The sequence below is a fragment of the Pelecanus crispus genome, chromosome 2 (assembly GCF_030463565.1).
Source record: "Pelecanus crispus isolate bPelCri1 chromosome 2, bPelCri1.pri, whole genome shotgun sequence".
NCBI lineage: Eukaryota > Metazoa > Chordata > Aves > Pelecaniformes > Pelecanidae > Pelecanus > Pelecanus crispus.
The window spans coordinates 160,905,662-160,927,197 of record NC_134644.1 but is presented as its reverse complement, the minus strand read 5'-3'; the positions used below and the strand labels follow the sequence as shown (position 1 = coordinate 160,927,197).

The window sequence follows — 21,536 nt, the reverse complement described above, 5'->3', positions numbered from 1 at the left end:
TCTTGAGGAAAACATATTTACATACTTCATAAAAGAACAATTCCATATTATAGCATGAAAACTGTTGACACACCTGAGGGACCTGGACAAGCTCGAGCAGTGGGCCCATGTGAACCTCATGAGGTTCAACAAGGCCAAGTGCAAGGTCCTGCACCTGGGACGGGGCAATCCCCCCATATCAATACAGGCTGGGGCATGAAGGGATTGAGAGCAGCCCTGCCGAGAAGGATACTTGAGGGTACTGGTGGATGAAAAGCTGGACATGAGCCGGCAATGTGCGCTTGCAGCCCAGAAAGCCAACCGCATTCTGGGCTTCATCGAAAGCAGCGTGGCCAGCAGGTCGAGGGAGGTGATTCTGCCCCTCTGCTCTGCTCTGGTGAGACCTCACCTGGAGCACTGTGTCCAGCTCTGGGGCCCTCAGCACAGGAATGGACCTGCTGGAGCGGGTCCAGAGGAGGGCCACAAAAATGATCCAAGTGCTGGAGCACTTCTCTTACGAGGCCGAGCTGAGAGAGTTGGGGTTGTTCAGCCTGGAGAAGAGAAGGCTCCAGGGAGACCTTATTGTGACCTTCCAGTGCTTAAAGGGGGCTTGTAAGAAAGATGGGAACAAACTTTTTAGCAGGGCCTGTGGCAATAGGACAAGGGGTAATGGTTTTAAACTAAAAGAGGAGAGATTTAGACTGGATATAAGGAAGAAATTTTTTACAGTGAGGGTGGTGAAGCACTGGACCAGGTTGCCCAGAGAGGTGGTAGATGCCCCATCCCTGGCAACATTCAAGGTCAGGTTGGCCAGGGCTCTGAGCAACCTGGTCTAGTTGAAGATGTCCCTGCTCACTGCAGATGACCTTTAAACGTCCCTTCCAACCCAAACCATTCTATGATCCTTTGAAAACAGCCTAAAGGAAGAGTTTTCTTGTGTGATAATTTGTGAATATTTTTCAAAAGTAGGATACAATTTGGCTGTGTTTCGGGAGATGGTAAATGTTTTTGCTTTCTTCCTATTAAGTGCAGCTGTTCCTGAGCTAATGGGAACAACACTGTTTAAAGACCAGTGGAAAATAATTTATTAATTTGAAATGTTGAAGGAGACATTAGCTATCCATAAATTCAGTCTACTTTAAACAGAACAGGTTGCAGTCATTATTCAGGTAGCATGCAAGTATCCTGGTTAGTTTTAATCCTGGCTCTTAATTGTTCGTAATTGATCTATTGGTGTATGGAATTGTTAATTCAGTGTTTATGCAAGTGGAGAACTGTTGCCAAAAATTACCTTAGACAAGCTTATTCTGTCATCTTCTCAACCAAAAAAAAGAAAAAAGGCTCAAAGTCCAATGTCAGTTCCCTGACATTTGTTTAGACATACAGTGTTTTTAGAACTGATCTGTCAGTGGTGAAAGGTTGCATCAATGAAAATGTTGAAATTGCATTTGCACTTTAGCTGTAGTTGAAAGTGGAGCTTTAAAAGAACACAAGATTAAAAAGTGGTAGAAAAACTTAAATAGGGTGTGAAACTTGCATTGATTAATTATATGCTCCTATAAAAAAATGCATGCTCAGTTTTAAGTTCTTCGTAGTGTAGCTGCTTTGTTACCTACTCAAAAATGTTTTAATCAAATGAGTCTCTTCAAATACTTACGTTGTTCTAATATGGTAATGCATATGAGAGTGAGCTTTGGACAAGTCGTTTTCCAATTGATTTGAATGGGTGGTTATAGCTTATACAGCTGATCAAGATGATTACTTCTGAAATGGAAAACTACATCTTTTTTCATATTTTCGTCACATTTTTGAGACAGTATAGGTTTTATTAGCACTTTACTAGCAAAGAAGATCTATTAAAGGAATTGTTTCTGGCATGGTATTGGTGATACATCATAGACTTTGCACTTAAAACCTTTGGTGTGAAAGTTGCTGATATAACACTAAACATAATCTGTATGTACTGTAACATTCACTTCTGCCTGATTGATGACAATGTGGTTTTCCTCCCAAGAGAGCTGTGTTAGGCTTTTTTGTGGGGCTTCCCCCCCTATCTTTTTGTTTCTTTTATATATTTAGCCCTAGGCTGTAATTATTTAATAGAATTATTTTACTTATCCAGAGTATTCAGTCCTCCAGTAAACATTGGTACTGTTTTTATGAGAAAAATAAAATTAAATCAATATTTATGATTGTTTTTTAGAACTAACATTTTTTATTCTGGATTTTTTGAAATATAGGTGCATATGCAGCATAAGGTGTTGAATAAAATAATACACTTGCCTGTAAGCCAGATTTCCAGATCTTAGCTGAATAATTGCAATGGTTTAATTATCTAGTCTTCTGGTATTTTATCTGCTCACCTGCCTTCTAACCTGACAGTAGTAACAAAAATAGTAATTAAGGTTGGTATTTAAGTGTAGATTTGGATGGTGTGACTCAAAAAGCTCAGATCTTTAAATTTGAGCTTTATGAAGTGTATATTAATGTGCTGCCAGGTCTGTATCGCACATTTTATAGTTGTTATTTTGTTTGATTATCTGTGTGGTTCTCTTAATATTTTCCATGAATGTTTACCTTGTAGATGACTGCGGAGATCATGTTGTCATAATAAATACAAGACATATTGCCTTCTCTGGTAACAAATGGGAACAGAAAGTATATTCTTCACATACTGGGTAAGCTTTATAATAATTATTCAAATGAGCTAGTGGTAAATTTAATGTGTTTTCTTAATAGTTGAAGTCTTTCTTAGCATATTGGTTTAAAAGGGAATTCCTACTTACATGTTTTTGTTTGCATGTGTTACAATGTTTAAAATGATGCAAACCTTTATCATATTCTTTTTCTTTTTCTTTTTTTTTTTTTTTCCCCTCCCTGGTGTATGTTGTTAAGTAAATAACTCAAAAGTAGACAGAGCAATTGAGTAAATTAACAGATTTGGTGAGCCAGGTTGTTTTGTGTGAACCCATGAACCCAGTGATTGGGACTATTCTGTTTACTACGCAGTAAAAGACATTCCTATTGGCACTGCACATTTAAGATATATACAGTTGCCAGCTTCAATTACTTTATCCTACCAGTACCTATTTACCTAACAGAAAATATCAAGATTGTTATATTATTGAATCAGAGGATGGGAAAAAAAAAAAATTGGAAAAACTAGTAAGAAATGAAATGCTCTCAAGATGTACTGATGTATACAGTAGGGTGCAATATATTATTCTGGCAGACATAACTTGTTTACAGATGGAAGTGCAATAATCAATTACAGACAGTATGGCAATGATCAGTTTAGTCAAATAAGAACAGTTGCTCCTATTTTATACAATGAAAACACTAGAAAATAATATCTAAGTGTCAAATGTATCCAGTTGGGAGATGAATAAATCACATTGAGAAAGCTAATTTTGCTAGTACTAATGTTTCAATCCTGAAATTCCTTTGCTGAAGTTCTTGTTCAGAGTTGATGGAAAATCGTGCGTGCTTTTTTTTCTCCCCCACGCCTATGACTTCTTAAAATTTTTCACTAAAAACTTCTGTGCGAGTTAAAGCACTTGTGTAAGTACCTAAGTTGGTTTTGAGTAAGTGAAAAGAATTGTACAATTAAAACAAATACTTAAATCTGTGCAGCTCCCTAAGTAGACATGTTTTAATGATGTTGGGTTTATTTTCATTTGACTTAGGTTGATACCTAATAATGTAATTAAATCAAATGAGACCCAGCTTTACCTGACATCCATGTAATTTCTTGCACCACTGTCGTTCATTTAAAGTGTATGCATAAATGTGAATTAGTGCAACTTCACCGTATCACATAGACTTTAAAAAGATGGATGCATTGCAGTAAAGTCAAATTTTAATACTGTAGATACACCAAATCATGCGAAGTTTTATTTAAAATAGTAAGAAAATAATAAATACTGTTCAAAATTATTGTCTCGTATGTCAGTCACAGACTGTGAGTCTTGATCACCTTGAAATGTTTCCAAGTTTTGCATATCTTACTCCCATTGTATTCTGTAGCTGTGATGGTGTATTTAATAAGAAGTTTTAAAAACATATCCATCTGCTTGTGAAACACAAACTTTTTAATACTCAAGTGAATAAATAAGAAAGTACAAATGGCGTTAAACTTAGATACTTGACAGGATATAATCTTTCTAATAAAATATAGTTGTTGGCGTCCTGAGAACAACTTCCTTTTTGAAGGCTTATAATACCATTACACTTGTTCAAGATGTAGTGATATTTGTGTTAACATTGTGCTTGAGCATATAGTGTTAAGCTTGTACGCTTGTTCTGTTTTTCTAGCTATCCTGGTGGTTTCAAACAAGTGACTGCAACTCAGCTCCATTTGAAGGATCCAACTGCTGTAAGTGTTTCCCCTTCTTCCCTTACATTTGTAAAGCTGATTCGTTTTCATTTAATTAGTTCCCCTAAACAAAAGGGATCAGTAACCTGCATGTCTAAAGCTAAATTACAAACATTCTGCTAACTGCTCTTAGAAGCTTGGCTTGTGACAGTGTTTTTGTAAACAGCATGTTTTGAGGATTAGATTGTAGGTTGTGCATTTTCCTGATTCTTCCATGCAGTCCAAATGAGCAAATCAAGTTCATTTGCTTCACTCATTTTTGAGTGATTCAGTTGCTTTTAGTTTCAGGAGTCTGACCTTTTTCATATGCAAACTGTCTCAAGTTAGACTTAGCTAAGCTTTACTTCAGCTTAATGACCCTACTACTTTTTTAAGAGCCAGCAGGAATAATGCTAATCTTAAAAATGTTAGAAAGTACACCTGCCTCTTTTCTCCCAGTCAAATTCAGTTGTAGGTTTTGTTATATGATTTCTTTTTTTTTAATATTTTCTGCAATGCTTTGTGTTCATGGTCTGCGAAAGAATTGGAAATGGTGATTACATTGAACTTAAGCCTCTTTACTAAATGTCTGTATTAGACTATTATAAATTCTGAACATCAGTGTTGATGTGTTTGTTACTGATTAAAAAAATAGGGTGCTAGATATGAATGTTTTTGATGTTGACTTACATAGTTATGAAATTACTTTTATTAGGGTTTGAATGGGCAGTGTTGGAGGACTGAATTCTCTGTTAGTGTTTCAGAGCATGATATGAGGCCCACAGAGATTAACAGATATCTGTATTTATTTTTTTACTTTGCTTTTTACAAATGCTTTGGCTTGGGTCACCTAACATATAAAATACAAAAATGCTTCTTCCTTTTCCTAGAGAAATTTTATCTGCTGTAAAATTCTTGGGGTTTATCAATGATTTTTTTTTAATCTATGATTTAGAAATCCTGGTTTGTGCAATGTCTTGCATAAGAGATTCTTGGGACAAGTACTCAAAAAGAGGTCCACCATATGAATTTGCATGGTTTTCATTTTTACTTTTGCAGTTTATTTCTTTATTTAAAGTGAAATGAAATCCCACAGTTCAATATTATTTTCTGTCTAGAATTTTTCAAAACAACTTCAATGCTTTTCAGAACAGGCTCTAAAAAAGTTGTAATTCCTTTGGGAATTATTGGTAGTTCCATGTCTAAAATGGATTCTTCAACCTATTTCATTTGAGCTTCAGGCAGCCGCTGTGCACTGGGAGGCAGTATAACACAGCTTGTTTGTTAGGGCCTGAGGCTTGGGTGTTTTATATATTACCTTCTGGCATTCATTCTGAAATAGCTCTTTTCTTGCCAGACTCATAGATGAATTTCTGTGCAAACAGGAGGATTAAATGCATTGCCAATAACTAAAGCATGTTGGACAGAGGCTCAGCAAATGGTGATGTGGCTCAAGGCTTGGTCTAATTTAGTGAGAGAAGGTTTTTTTTTAAACAGAATTGTGGAGAGCCCTCAGCAATTAACTCTTTCATTGTATTGAAGATAAAGCGTTCGGATGTCCCTCTCATAAAGATCTTGCATGTATTTTTGTCATAATTAATAGTAGTGGATAGTAATTTGGCGTGATATATTCTGTATGTGTAGCTGTTACAGGTTTTGACTTGCAAGTTATTTTATTGCTAGAAACATTTATTTACCTATTGAATTGTTTTGGTGTGAAATACCTTGGGATATGACAGAAGTGGAAATTATGATGGTATTTTATTAACATGTTCTATTTTTAGAACTTGCTATTAAAACCTGAAAAAGGGTTACTGTAAAGAGAACAATGCCTAGCCTAAGTAGCATTTGAATCTTCAAAATATGATCTAAATGACACATAGTTATTGTGGAGACTTTTATAAATCACTTTGTTTCACTTTTTTGAATTAAAAAGAGACCTTTTCTATTTTAATCAAGTTAAATTCAATTCCTGTGAAGCCAGTGGAATTAGGTAGGCTGTAGGAAGCAGACTGTATCTTTCTGTGGAATCAAACTCTTCATTCTGTAAAGCATTTTCATCCTGGAGGCTACTGCTTTTTCTCTGCCCTTGGTCCTGTTGTCTCCTGCTAGCTCATCCTAGTAGCGCTTCATTAGATGAGTCAACGTTATTTTTGGAAATAGTGCTGTTCAGAAATTAAGGCATGAAATTAATGGAAGAGACTACTTCCAAGGAAAAGGATGTTGACATAACACCCTGTAAACTTGTGTGGTGTTACATAGAGATTTTGCAATGGACTATTTTCAGTTTATGTAAGAAATAGATTAAAGCTTGTAAGATTCTGTGAGTGTGTATATAGTAGGACTGCTTAGCACTGTCGTTACTTATGTATGTCTAAATTCAAACATACAAATCCCCTAGATAAATATTTTTCCATTACAGTTTTGTTTAAACATAGTTTCTAGTATACAGAGAGACTGTTTTTAGGAAAAAATGGCACACAGTTAATAGCTAATTAAAAAGGTTATAAAAGTAATGTGATGCAAAATGGTATAGCTTATGTTTACGTGGGGGGCTGAGAGTGCTAAATATAGTTGTCAGAATTTAGACATGTTTACTGCAGTACCATCTTTGATCATTCCTAGTTCCTCCATAAGGTACCAAGATAGGGATAGATGATGATCTGACAGGCTCACCTAACGGAGGTTGACATCGCTGTATCTATCTTACTAACTTTGGACCTTTATATTCCTTGCAGGTAGTAGTTAGTGTTTCAGAAAGATTTGTGCTGAATTTTGAATGTGCACATGCATTTTTTCATAGGATGATTCAAGTTGGAGAGAACCTTGGGAGATCTGTAGTCCAACCTCCTACTCAAAGCAGTGTCAAATCTTAGGTCAGATAAGGTTGCTGGGGGCTTATCCAGACTGACCTTGAAAGCCTCCCATGGCAACCATTTCCAATCCTTGACTTTTCTTCTTAGTTGAAAAGAACAAAACCCCCTCTGTGCCTATTATAAGTGTTTCATCTCAGATGTGTAATTTTGTGCCCAAGATTGACAAAATATTACCATTTTTGCACTTCTGATTATTAGTATGGGGCAGTGAATACAAAAAGAGGTCTGCGTAGTTGGTGTTTTGTATAGAACTTATGGTTCCGTGTTCATTGTGCCAAGTTGTTCAGCACTTCAGAAAAATTTGTTTTTGTGGAAGGGTAAAAATTACAGTGTATTGTCAAAAAGATATCAAAAGTAAATAGTCTAGCACATTTTTACCTTTAGCACCTTTGAGTTCCTTTGGAAGGAATGAGGAGGGGAGTGGAGTGTCTGTGAATCTGTTTAAAATTTCTAGTATTTTCAGTTGTCTGCTCTTCTGGAGAATAGCTCTCATCTATTGGACTTGGCCTGGCTACTTTAGGAAGTGCTTATTGAAAAAAATAGCTTCTTCACGTTTCTGCCTTTTCTTTCTCTGACTTAAATTTAGTGTAAATTCTTGGACCACCCATAGACAAGAGTATTAAATATGTTCTTTAGGTGCAGCATAACAGCTTGTTGCTGTAGTTCGAAACAGCCTCTCTGTTCTTCAGGTTACTATAATACTAATATTCTGTATGCTGTTAATACTCCCTTAGGATATATATTAGCAGACAACATTAATTTCCATTTTAAGTTGCTAAGAAAAACCTGTTTGAAAGTTTTGGTGTGCTTTCTCTGCAAGAGAGTCTTTTGAAAATAAAGGAAACAGGTAAACCTTTTTATTTGAGATGCAGGTGTTTGGAATGCATAGAAGTTTGGGGTTTTCTTGTTTGTTTTTAAGAAAAATTGTTTTGTTTAGCTGGAAAAATGCTGATAGGCATGAGACCAACACTTTCAAAATTAGGCTTCAAAATACTTGATACAGGAAGACTAAAAGATGTACTTTTAAACCTCATACACTTGAGAGGGAGTAAAGATTACTTGGAAGAAACTTTCTGGAAAAATCTTATGGCTTTTAACTAAAATGCCTGCAAAATATGTTGACAGATCTAATCTGTAGAACCAGGTAGTAATCCTATCAGAACAAATTTTTCAATCAATTTTTATCCTATTTCTAATTTTAAAAGTAAGCAAAACTTGGCTTACTTTTTCTTTTTTTTTTTGGGGGGGGGGGGGGTGGGGTGGTTTTTTTTTTTGGCTGCATCAGAAACTCCCTCCAGAAAAAGAAAAAGAAAAAATCATCTTTGACTAATACCAAATGCTTAGCGAGAAGATTGACCTTTGCAGTATTCAGAGGCTGTATTGCCTCTGAAAAAAAAAAAAATCGGTCATAATTGTTCAGAATGAAAGTTACCTGCTAGGGAAGATTATTAAGCAAGGCAGGGTAGCTTTATGGAAATCTGCTGTGAGGAAGCCTCCGGGGCTGTCGGGGTTCTGGTTTGTTCAGCTGCTGGCACTGATACGAAGGGGCTTAAAATGTTCTAATTCTCCTTTTGAATGCTCTTTAGCAACTGCTTGCACGCATAGACTTGCCATTATATCTGCATAATAATGATCTTTTGAAGAAAAGCTCGGACAGAAAACATGGTTAAATCTTGCTGTTGGTATTTGAAAGCCTATTTTCTTTGCATCAGTAAGGGATAGTTCATATAATAATATGTACATACTAAAAGTCAGTTACTGAAACACCAGATATAATAGCATTTTCTTTTATTACTATGGAGTAATGTGTTTTAATTAAGTAGAGCAAAACTTCAAAGTCTGGATTAGTAGGCACACAGAAGTTCGTATGGCATGGGGAGGAGAATATTGTTATGGAACCTGTTATCTTAAAACTTCTAGGTGATCTAAATAAGTCTTAGAGCTGGCTTGGTCTTTTGCTTCGTAGTAGACAAAAATAAATACTTCTTTGTTTAAAAAAAAAATCTTAATCCATTTCTTATTTGGATTTGCAAGGCAAATTAGTATATTAATTTAAAGAACACATTAAACTTCTTAAGTTTTTAAGTGCTGAAAAGTAGTGGAAAACGAAATGGAACGTGATAAACGTTTAATTTGTCTGTGACCAAATGATTCTTACAGCAGTATTAAGTACATTCACTGTTGCTGTAATGCTCGTACAACTGTCAGAGGTAGAAAGGTGAAGTTCTTTGTATGCTTTTATAACACATGGTGAAAAGAACAATATTGTATACAGAACAGAAAATCAACAAGTGGTAGAAGGAAGATGCAGTATCAAGCTGTACCTCCAAATAACTGGTGTGTGTCCTGGAATTCTTCTAGGTTTTTGTTTTGGTATGCCCTGTAATTAATCACTTTGTTTTCTCTGGAGCGCTGTGTCCTTCCCATGTTCTAGAGTTGCTTCCTGGTGATTATTGGACTTAATTCAGCTGTTAGGGTAAACTTTCTTCTGGAAATTCAGCCAATTATTTTGTGCTTCTCAGGACCAAGAGTGGTATTGCTCTGTTGATTTCCTTCTTCAAAGTATGTTTTATCTGGCAAAGAATCTTTCTCAGAACTTGCTCTCCATCAAGTGTAGTCTGCAACTTGCATGTGAGCCAAAGCCTATCACGAAAATTGAAATGTTCAAGCCTTACACAGTGTTTCAAATAAATACATTTTTAATTTATTTGTACTCATAAAATGTTAGACCGTGTAGTAAGGGACTGAAAGTGCAAGACTTTTACTAGAGCTGCCTTCAGATCCCTTTCCTCCTAATTAGTCCTTTAGATTGGAAGCTGAAAATGTAATGTCATATAACTGTGTGTTTAAGAGCATGCCTATGCTGTAAGTATATAAATTAGCCAACTTGGAAAAAAGATATTGCAATATTCAGGATGACAATTGTAACTACAGCCAATAGGAATTTTGTAATTCAAAAGAAATTGGGGCAAACAGCATTCTAGTACTTTAAAAATCCCCAAATATTAACACTCTGGTGGCTGTACACATCTGATAGTGAATGTGTTTACTGATGGAGAAAGTGTCATGGCCTTTAGGAGTGAGTATTTATGAGGATATGGAATTTTACAGATTGCTAGTACTAAAGATAAAAGACTGGGGAGAGGAGGCATTAGGAATCCATAAATAACTGAATAAACTGTTAAACTGTACCAATTAGCTTTATACTGAGATCGAGGTTGCAGTGAGACCACTTTGTAATCCCACAGAAATCAACTAGGTTTTATACCTTTCATGTAAAATTAAACTCTTGTTATTTTAGTAGTTCAAAGTTAACATAATCACATAGAAAATGATAAGAATTGTCTTTTATTAGAATTGTATTACAAGCATATAGAAAAAATTTTTTGTTGTTGTTAATTCCTTAAAGAAGCAGCATGTTCTGATGTGTGCTTTCAGGGAGTATTGAATCTGGGTTTGAGTTTTGCATGAGTTCTGTAGCAGACTTTTTCTTGTAATTCCATAGGGTTGGTGTATTTTCAGTAAAACTTGAGCATGGTCAACTAACAAGAGAGCCCTTAACACCCTGCAAATATTGCTGGTTGGATCTGCCTTTTCTGTTACACAACTTTACTCAAGTTGCAAAAGCAGTCCATACAACTTTAGTTAAGCCTGTACTTTACTAACTTCTTTGACGTGTCATCACACCACTTAGAGTGAAGTTCTGGCTGTAGGCAGAATTTTGGGCAAGGAGCTGGATGTAAACTTGGTCTTTCTAGGAGCTGGGTTTGGATTTGCTTTGGCTCATAGAAAAGTCTTTGAGGCCAAAGTTACAAAGAAGGAAGCTAGAGGTTTTCCAGCACTACCTTCTCTGTTCTAGCTCCCTATAGAGCCTTCTGTTCTGCAGTTGGACTAACTACCTCGCAGTAAATGAATAAGAAAAGTACAGAATAGCAGGACCTTTTACATTTACTCCAGCTTGCTTAGTAATACACTTCCTTGGCTTTTTACAAGTCTCAAATAATAGTTTCTCCACCTTACCCCTCCTTTTTTTTTTTTTTTTTCCTTTTTTCTCTTTTTTTCTTCTTGACCAAGGTGAATGTGCTTGAGGGGTGGGAGGTATAAATCTCCCTTTGACCAGTTCCAGCAAGGAAGTTATCTGCTGCAGAAGCCAAGACTTTGTTCCCTCTTTGCCCCTACCATGAGTTGCTGGGGCAGGGAATATGCATGCTCAAACCCAAGCTTATTGTTCATCTCTCTTGTTCTCCGCATGGGTGTAACATATAGATGGCAATATTTTCAAGTGACTCAGACATAAAAGGCTCTATGATAACCACAAAAATATGCAATTAAAAAATGAGCTGTTTGAAATGTCTAGTTAGTAAGTTGGCAGTTTGTTTGTTTGCATCAAAGTTCCAGAATGGGAGAGACTCTAACAGTGAAGTCCACTTTCCTGCTCTGGATCAGGCAAGGATTTAATATCTTCATCAGTCATATAGACAGTGGGATCACATGCATCCTCAGCAAGTTTGTGGATGACACCAAGCTGAGTGGTGTAGTTGATTTGCTAGAGGTAAGGGATGTCATCCAGAGTGACCTGGACAAGCTGGAGAGGTGGGTCTGTGCGAACCTCGTGAAGTTCAACAAGGCCAAGTGCAAGGTCCTGTACCTGGGACGGGGCAACCCCCGATATCAGTATGGGCTGGGGGATGAAAGGATTGAGAGCAGCTCTGCGGAGAAGGACTCGGGTACTGGTGGATGAAAAGCTGGACATGAACCTGTGCGCTTGCAGCCCAGAAGGCCAACCATATCCTGGGCTGCATCAAAAGAATCGTGGCCAGCAGGTCGAGGGAGGTGATTCTGCCTCTCTACTCCGCTCTGGTGAGACCCCACCTGAAGTACTGCCTCCAGCTTGAGGTCCGCAGCACAAGACAGACATGGATGGACCTGTTGGAGTGGGTCCAGAGGAGGGCCACAAAAATGATCTGAGGGCTGGAACGCCTCTGCTGTGAGGCCAGGCTGATGGAGTTGGGGTTGTTCAGCCTGGAGAGGAGAGGGCTCAGGGGAGACCTTACTGCAGCCTTTCAGTACTTAAAGGGGGCCTATAAGAAAGATGGAGAAAGACTTTTTATCCCCTGTAGTGACAGGATAAGGGGTAATGGTTTTAAACTGACAGAGGGTAGGTTTAGATTGGACATAAGGAAGACATTTTTTACAATGAGGGTGGTAAGACACTGGACCAGGTTGCCCAGAGAAGTTGTGGATGCCCCATCCCTGGAAACATTCAAACTCAGGTTGGATGGGGCTCTGAGCAACCTGATCTGGTTAAAGCTGTCCCTGCTCACTGCAGGGGGGTTGGCCTGGATGACCTTTAAAGATCCCTTCCAACCCAAACCATTCTACAATTCTGTGGTCTGCCTGGCAGTAAAAATGGTTTGTGCTTCATGTGACGGTGGTTTTTCTATTGCAGATTGTGTGGTAATGTACTTCTTGCATGTGTGAGAGGGCATGGAAAGCCAAATGAGCTCTTGAACATCATGGAGATTGGCAGACGTACCAAAGCATACGTTGGATTATTCTTATTGCACTTAGCATACTTATCTATAGAAACTATTATTGACTGTATAATTATCCATGATCATTCATTATTATTCTCCAAGTCCTACTTTCATGTTAGTCTGTCCTCACCTGAGGTTGTTAGTTCTGCAGTGACTATAGACAGTATTGAAAGTATTTCTTCATTGTTTAACTTGAGCATATAAATCAGTCATTCTTTTCCAGTGTGACTTTTTAATAGGCACGTTTTTACAACTAAACTGTTCTCTTTGTAATGTGGGTAAAAAAATCCGATCAGATTCACCAGGCAGAAGTATCTACAACCAGAGTAGACCAGCTGTTCGTCTAGCTCATTGGTCTGTTTCAACAGATGTCTGTACCAGTGCTGCAGAGGAAGATGAGAAATCGGACACAAACACTGGTTGTTTGAAGAAGTAAAATATTTAACAATGCTCTTTAAAGTATTTTAAAGTCTCTCTTTTTATTGGCGTGAAATCATTAAATAACTGTCAACACTACAGATTACTCTTTCTGATCTGATGTATTTCTTCTGTCATCTTCATTTATTATATTTGTCCACAAATCTGTGGTAGTGGCTTCATAACATCTGAAAATCTTCATGATGTTGAGGCTTCTCTAAATGCCTTCAGAGTTTCTCAAGGCATATGGTATATATTTATGAGATCCTAAGACAATGTTACTGTCTGTTACATGGCAAAATGAAAATAATACTGGGGCCAAACTATCTTGAGTGTTTACTAACTTCAGAATCCAAGTAGAAGTGCCTGCAAGTTTAAGAATCTGCACTTCTCATTAGTTTCACTGGCAACAATTAATCATTCTATCTTAACTACGTGGTTCCAGCTGGGAACTCAGTATTAGTGATTGTTTCTAAAATTTCAATTTAATTCCTTTTATTTTATAAAAAGAAGCAACTTTGCTCAACACACATTTCAAAATATCTGGATGCCTGGGAGATTTGTTTGTGCTTAGTGCAGTGCATTTTGGCATGGCATATCAACTTCAGCTTAACACTGTGCTAAGCATGCCTGGGTAGTTTCTGATTTGGAGTTAGTTTATGTCTGGGTGGCTTGGAGCACTGGTAGAGTGGGTTTCCTTCTACTTACGAAATTGCCTGTAGGTCTACCCCTACATGCTTTGCTGTCCTTTATAAGACCCTTTTTGTCTCCTATGGCTGCATGTCTTGTTTTACATTTACAAACGTTCCCCTTCTGGGTGAAGTCCATAACAGTGTGTTTTGTATTTAAATCACAGGCATCTATACTACAGTCCAAGAGAAATCCTGTTGAACTTTGTTACTTTTCAATAAGCATCATCTAGCGTAGATGTACAAATTCTATTCATTCCTGATGCTTGGAAGTGAGATTGTTCATCTGGAACTAATAGCAAGGGAATAAATTATAAATATATATAGTATGTTCATAATGCAATGTATTGGTATGTCAGCTTTGCTTAAGATACGATGCATTAATTATACAGAAATTTCAAACACAGCAAATTACAGTGGTAAACTAGTTGCTGGGAACACTTGGTAAATTTGTTAGAGCCTTTTTTTTTTTTTTTTCCTCAATAACGTGTATATAAATGTGTAGTACAATATGGAGTTACCACAAGCTTCTCAAATCTTTTCAAAGTTGAATGATTGTATGCAATCATCCACAATGCTAAATATAGCTCTTAACTTTCTAAGGTGACATTTTCTATAGAAAAATAGAAACACTTACTGTTAAGAGTGTTTATATGATGGGGAGTAAGTATTTCTTCTTCCAAAACAGTAAGTCTAGAGCACCTTCTAAATGTGGTGCCAGAGTTCTTCAGCATGGCAGAAATTGACTGAAAAGAGGTTAGGTGATGAGTGGAATGGGCAGAGGGAAGCACAGCTTACCTTTTTCATGTTATTTGTAGTGTGTCTGATTATTTGTTACCATGTTATCTTTCCTCAGATTGTTAAACTGACTGTTTATAGAATGCTTCCAAAAAACCTTCAGAGAAGAACTATGATGCAGAGGCTGCACCTGTTCCCGGAAGATGTGAGTAGTCATGCAGTGACATTTTCATTCCTGTGTGATTTGGAGGTCAAGAGGGAGTGTTATCAATAGCAAAACTCTTGTCATAAGAAGGGTAAATTAAGGAAAATCAAGCTGCTTTTTGTTTATGTAACTAAATGTAGTTGAAATGTTGATGCTTTTTTTCTTTATTATTTCACAAAATTGTGATACCTAAGATGTGTGAGATTGTCTTCTGTATTTAGGTCACACACTTAGCATGAAGAATGCAGTAGTGTTGACAAATTTTGGTCTGGATTTGCGGGGGAGTGGTGTGTTTTTTTTTTTTTTTTTCTTTTTTTAAACAGTCAGGTAGCTAAGACTGCTCACCTGCCTCAGGTTATTCCGGAAGACATACAGAAGAATCTTCTACAAGAGATTCCTCAGCCACGTGAAGTTCCCAAGAGGTTAGATGAATATACACCAGAAGAAATTGCTGCCTTTCCACAGGTTTGGACTCCGTAAGTATCTTAGATTTTTTTTTTTTTTTTTTTTTTTTTTTTAAAAGGACACTGACTGAATATGTACTATATAGGCTCTCACATTATCAGTAAGAAAAAAAAGTAATACTTTTTCTCTTTATGTCATCTTTTTTTGGAGAGAAGTAGTCGTTAAAGCAAGGAACAGTCAGAAGGGAGTGTTGCTAAGTTTTTTGTATTTGGGGGCTTTCTTTAAATGAGAAAATCATGTTTTCAACTCTTTACTTCATCAAAATGAGTTGAGTAAAAGATGAGTAAAAAACTTCATTACCCTATTTGAGTTGTATGTGCTCTATAATACGTAACTGTTAGCCATAGCCAAAGGAAACACCACACGGCTCTGTGAGGGAATGGTTCATTGCCGGGGGGAACCCTTCAGATTTTCTCCAGAGGAAGGGAAAGAATTCTGCTAAATTAGACCTTGGAAGTGGATCTTGGCAGGGAACATCCTACATGTTTATTTTGATAAATAGTTTATTTTCCATGTGCAAAATCAGTTCCACAATAGTTGTGTGGCATGTGAATGAGTATGTATGGTTTGCTTTGTACCACCACATGCAGCACTGAGTCAACCTGCTGGTGAAAATAACGCGTTACATTTGGAACACTTTCTGATTAGTACCAGTATGATTTTTCCTGTGTTAATTTTGACAGTCCTATTTAGGCTCAAGGTCCCATTACGGTAGTCAACAGAGAAATTAATTGTGAAAGATGGCCCCTTTACTGATTATTCTAATGAAATTTAAGAAGACGTGTAACAATAGGGCGATGGAGAAAGGTGTAAATAAGATAACACCAGGACCATTTTGATGGTCTGTTTCCAGTTAGATTGCTGGTATTTCTATTTCTGTAGCAGTTTTTAAAAGGTTATGTTTCTCCTTGTCCTGTAAAAAAGCGTTCCTGTGTACTTACTCCTACAGTAATTCTAAAAAATAGACTTGGTATGAGTCTCAAATGGTATGTCATCCTATTGAGTAGTTCCACTGAAACAGAGTTTAGCTGCATGTGGACAGAAGTCAGCTGCTGAAATGGTAGTAGCAGCTTATTTCTCATGAGTCTGCTTAAGGTATGATCTCTCGGGTGTCTTGATAGCTGAATGATCACAGAATGGTCAAGGTTGGAAAGGACCTCTGGAGGTCATCGGGTCCAAGCCCCCTGTCAAGCAGGGCCATCTAGAGATGGTTGCCCAGGACCATGTCCAGACCGTTTGTTAGTATCTCCAATGTAAATTATTCTGTGGTTCTTATATATGATGAAAGTAAACAAACATAGATAGTACAATAGATTAATATTTTCATAAACTGTGTTTAAACACCTCAATGCATAGGTTGCTAGTAGTGTTAGTCCTGTTTGGCTTTTCCTTGGGCTGTTTGTTACTCTGTACTAGGGTCTTAGATGTCTGGGTGAGAGCACACGGTGCTAAAATGAGTAGCCTTTTCTTGTCCTCTGTGTCCTGCATTCTACATTTGGGATATAAAAGGCCTGTATGTTTACTGTTGTGTACTTTGGTCTGTGAGCTTCTGCAGAACCCATAGGTAGCTTCCAAGCAGTAAGAGTAGTCCCTACAATAAACCAGAAAATGGAGGATGCAGAAAAACTATAAACTCAATTTTTTTTCTTCAGATGGTTTTAATAAGTCTTACTGTCTTAATGTGACTTTTGTTTTTAATTATTATTTATCTTCCATGAAGTTCTGAGCCCGTTGACCACTGTTTAACAAAGGCTAGAGGTTCAAAAGGGAATTAAATTCCTCTGAGAGTGATTAGGAGTTAGAGAAAGATGCTCCTTGTGGCACGTGTTTTTTCTACGGAAAGAAAATAATTTAGTTGATGTTAGCGCTTGAAAAATAGGTGTATCCTTTAATGGAAAAGACCAAATGAAAAGCATAGCTTGATTAAAGGTATGTAAGGCTATAAAATACAGGTAAACACAATTATGACAAGAAAATTAATCTTTAAGGTTTTACATTAAAATTTACACCTAAGAAATGTACCTCACTATATATAAAACAGCCATAAGACAGATGATAGGGAATGAATATAAATTAGTGAATTTATATGAGAAGTTACTAGTATTAGGAGGAAAAGAGCATTTTTCCCTTTAATCTGAAGTAATAATGTAAATAATTTTCATTCGGAATGTGAAGAGAACATGCTCAGTGCTGCTCATGATCTCATTGGACTTTTAACCTATATTTTGTATCAAAATGTCTTGCTATAGATTTTTTTTAAAGGCTATTTTACTGGTAATTGGAGACTGACACACCATAGATAAATATACAACATCCAAGTGGAACACTAAAACAGAGAAACGGTTTTTAAGGAAAGCACAGGTCCGGTGTGGAAACCTAGCAAATACTTTGTTTTTCAGAGTGGAGAGCCTTGCTGTCACCCCTGCTTCTACCATAGCAGAGCTCATGATAGGACATCAAGCGGGGTCCTGCTCCATGAAAGCAGAGAATTAAATGTCAGAATATTTTCAGTGAGAGAGATTTTCTTTGAGCATTCTTTCCTTTTATACCTAACTGGAACCAACTGATTTCCCAAATTCTGCAGAGCTTCTCTGCTAGATCCTTGATGGAGAAGTCTGAAATAAGTGTGGTGGAAAACCATGTAGATACAGGAAAGTTGAATTATGTCTTTTCCAGACACATTTAGAGGGAAGAAAGATCAAAAACTAGTTCCTCTGACAGAGTTTGATTTGGTAGCTTCTTACCATGAATGAAACCATTATTTCAGGTGTGCTTGAAGTTTCAGATTGTGTGTCTTTTTAAATGTGTTTTAAACAGAAGTCGCCACAGAATTCACCAGTCGCATATGACTAAGCAAACAATTCTGTTCCATTAAAGCAAGGATACATCAGAATCATGTATAAATTTTCCTGTTATATACCATTTTAAAGTTGTTTAACTGTCTGGGTATATATATGTTTTTAGGCAGTTTTAAAGGCAGGAAATTGTTTTTGAAGAAGTATTTAAATAAGAATGTTACCAAATACATAGAACAGCAGCCTTGTGTTGTTCCAGTTAGATGGATGCATTCCTGAGAGTTTCCCTTCAGAAAGCAGAGCCGTCTGATTTCCAGGAGTGCACTCGGGCTGGCACTGGTGTGCATACTGAGTGCCTGTTCCACTGCCAGACTTAATAGGAACTCTACTCGGGCCAGACAGTCTCTCACTTGTCTTTCTGGGAAAAACGTCCTTGCACACTTTTGACGTTTTTAAAACTTGATGTATTGTAAACGCCGAAATTTGGTTTAAGAAAACCAAATACCTTTTTAATGTTTTTTTTTTTCCAAGTAACTTGCCTGATTTTTGGCCCCCATCTGTACATTCTGCTTTTAGGCAGGGGGTTGCAGAACATGGTCTGAAATTTTGTTTCAGCTGAGCAGCACGGGCTGGGCAGGGTCTCTGTATTGACACTGCATGTCACCCCATGGCATGGCACACCGATTCTTGGTAGTTCATCAGCAACACTTCATGGCTTTGAAAGCAGAGAATCACAGTGTTCGCGGAAGGTAAAGTTTGTAGGTGATGAAACACAGGCATGCTGGACACCTATGAACCACAGATGGCTCTGATAATCCTCTTATACATCCTGTGCTAATGATAACTTCCACTACCAGTTCCTGCCTAGCTTTGTGTTCCATAAAGCCAGCCTTGCCAACCTCGGGCAACCTGAAGCCTGCTGCTGATGTTCCTAGCAAACAAATTTGCATGCGTTGGTAAACAGAAAGGCTTTCAGATTAAGAGATCCTGTCATCCACACTTGCCCTTTCTGTTTGTTGTCTTACACTAGGAATTGTAGAATTGTGCAAGTTCCTATTTTTAGTTACCCAAAGTATTTCTGGGATGTAGTAGTGACAGAGATGAAGAAGAAGCCAGAGATATCCTGGATATGTGGCTGAAATTGTTATAAACAGTACTTTTATAATTGCAAGATGCTGGCAGGTTTTTTTATGAAGTTTTTTGTCTGTTAATACCTTCAGATAACTTTAGAAGGAGCCAACACCAAAAGACACCTTGCATTATGTTAGATATAAAAATTATATTTGGAGTATTTCCAGTGATGTGCTGTGTTGAAAAGATTGTAACTTCCAGTTAATAGTAAGTTTATAAAATGCTTTTTCTTCTACAATGAAATATAAGGTATAATAAATCAAAAATTGTTGGAGTGGTTACTCCAGCTATATGGAGGAGCTCGGAAAACCGTAAAGGTCTCCTCCAAAGATGGTGAGGTCTTGAGCTATTTTTATAAGGACCATCTCAAGTTTATTCATGAGCCTTTAAAAATTCTGCACTGAAATAAACATATTCCTCCGGCCTTTTTCTTAGTTCCTGCTTAGTTGCAGAGTGTGGCTGCAGCTTTTTTAGGTTTTGAATTGTGTTTGTAGCGTGCCTCATGTGATAGTGTTTAATTCTTATCCTGGGCTATGTGGTGTTTCTGTAATAGAAATAGAATCATAGAATCGTTTAGGTTGGAAAAGACCTTTAACATCATCCAGTCCAACCATTAACCTAGCACTGCCAAGTCCACCACTAAACCATGTTCCTAAGCTCCACATCTACATGTCTTTTAAACACCTCCAGGGATGGTGACTCAACCACTTCCCTGGGAAGCCTGTTCCAATGCTTGACAACCCTTTCAGTGAAGAATTTTTTCCTAAGATCCAATCTAAACCTCCCCTGGCACAACTTGAGCCCATTTCCTCTTGTCCTATTGCTTGTTACTTGGGAGAAGAGACCAACACCCACCTTGCTACAACCTCCTTGCACGTAGTTGTAGAGAGCGATAAGGTCTCCCCTCAGCCTCCTTTTCTCCAGGCTAAACAACCCCAGTTCCCTTAGCCACTTCTCGTAAGACTTGTGCTCTAGAGTCTTCACCAGCCTTGTTGCCCTTCTCTGGACACGCTCCAGCACCTCAATGTCTTTCTTGTACTGTGGGGCCCAAAACTGGACACAGTATTCTAGGTGGGACCTCACCAGCGCCAAGTACAGGGGGACGATCACCTCCCTGCTCCTGCTGGCCACACTATTCCTGATACAAGCCAGGATGCTGTTGGCCGCCTTGGCCACCTGGGCATGCTGCTGGCTCATGTTCAGCTGACTGTCGACCAACACCCCCAGATGTTTCTCCCACCAGGCAGCTTTGCAGGCACTCTTCCCCAAGCCTGTAGTGTTGCATGGGGTTGAGCATTGCATGGGGTTGTTGTGACCTAAGTTCAGGACGCGGCACTTGGCCTTGTTGAACCTCATACAGTTGGCCTCGGCCCATTGATCCAGCCTGTCCAGATCCTTCTGCAGGGCCATCCTACCCTCAAGGAGATGAACACTCCCGCCCAGCTTGATGTTGTCTGCAAACTTACTGAGGATGTACTCAAATAAGTACTGCCCCTCCAACTTCAATGCTCATCTTCTCTTGCAAAGCAGGACTGGCATGTATCAATGTTGAGCAAAGAGGTGGCCAACAAAAACTTCTGTGAAAGACTGGAGCCGGTCTTACTTTTTCCTAAAACCAAACTGTACAAACCAGGAAAAAGCTATCCTGCCTGTACGGCCCAGTTCTGTTCCAATGTATTCATAGAATCATAGAATCGTTTAGGTTGGAAAAGACCTTTAACATCATCCAGTCCAACCATTAACCTACACTACCAAGTCCACTCTAAACCAATCAAGGGTAGACTAGACTAAACCATGTCCCAAAGTGCCACATCTACCCATTTTCTGAACACTTCCAGGGATGGTGACTCTACCACCTCTCTGGGCAGCCTGTTCCAATGCTTGACAACCCTTTCAGTGAAGAAATTTTTCCTAATTTCCAACCTAAACCTCCCCTGGCGCAGCTTGAGCCCATTTCCTCTCATCTTATCGCTAACTACATGGGAGAAGAGACCAACACCCACCTCACTACAAGCTCCTTTCAGGGAGTTGTAGAGAGCGATAAGGTCTCCCCTCAGCCTCCTCTTCTCCCGACTAAACAACCCCAGTTCCCTCAGCCGCTCCTCATAAGGCCTGTGCTCCAGACCCTTCACCAGCTTCACTGCCCTTCTCTGAACATGCTCCAGCACCTCAATGTCTTTCTTGTAGTGAGGGGCCCAAAACTGGACACAGTATTCCAGGTGCGGCCTCACCAGCGCCGAGTACAGGGGGACGATCACCTCCCTGCTCCTGCTGGCCACACTATTCCTGATACAAGCCAGGATACTGTTGGCTGCCTTCTTCAAGGAGCCCCTCTGCAAGTTCATTTTCT

At 38.2% G+C, this 21,536-nt stretch overlaps 1 protein-coding gene across 2 annotated transcripts in view; it reads left to right on the top strand.

Moving 5' to 3' along the window:
* MRPL13 (mitochondrial ribosomal protein L13) overlaps nt 1-21,536 on the top strand; it is a 35,369-nt gene that overhangs the window by 3,146 nt on the left and 10,687 nt on the right. The window contains exons 3-6 of one of the 2 annotated variants that reach the window (XM_075705736.1): nt 2,564-2,657; nt 4,294-4,354; nt 14,709-14,795; nt 15,150-15,271. In XM_075705736.1, the coding sequence (XP_075561851.1) occupies nt 2,564-2,657; nt 4,294-4,354; nt 14,709-14,795; nt 15,150-15,271 (364 nt within the window). Of the gene's footprint in view, nt 1-2,563; nt 2,658-4,293; nt 4,355-14,708; nt 14,796-15,149; nt 15,276-21,536 lie in introns of those variants that run through there. The other variant, XM_075705737.1, reaches the window with a different exon arrangement.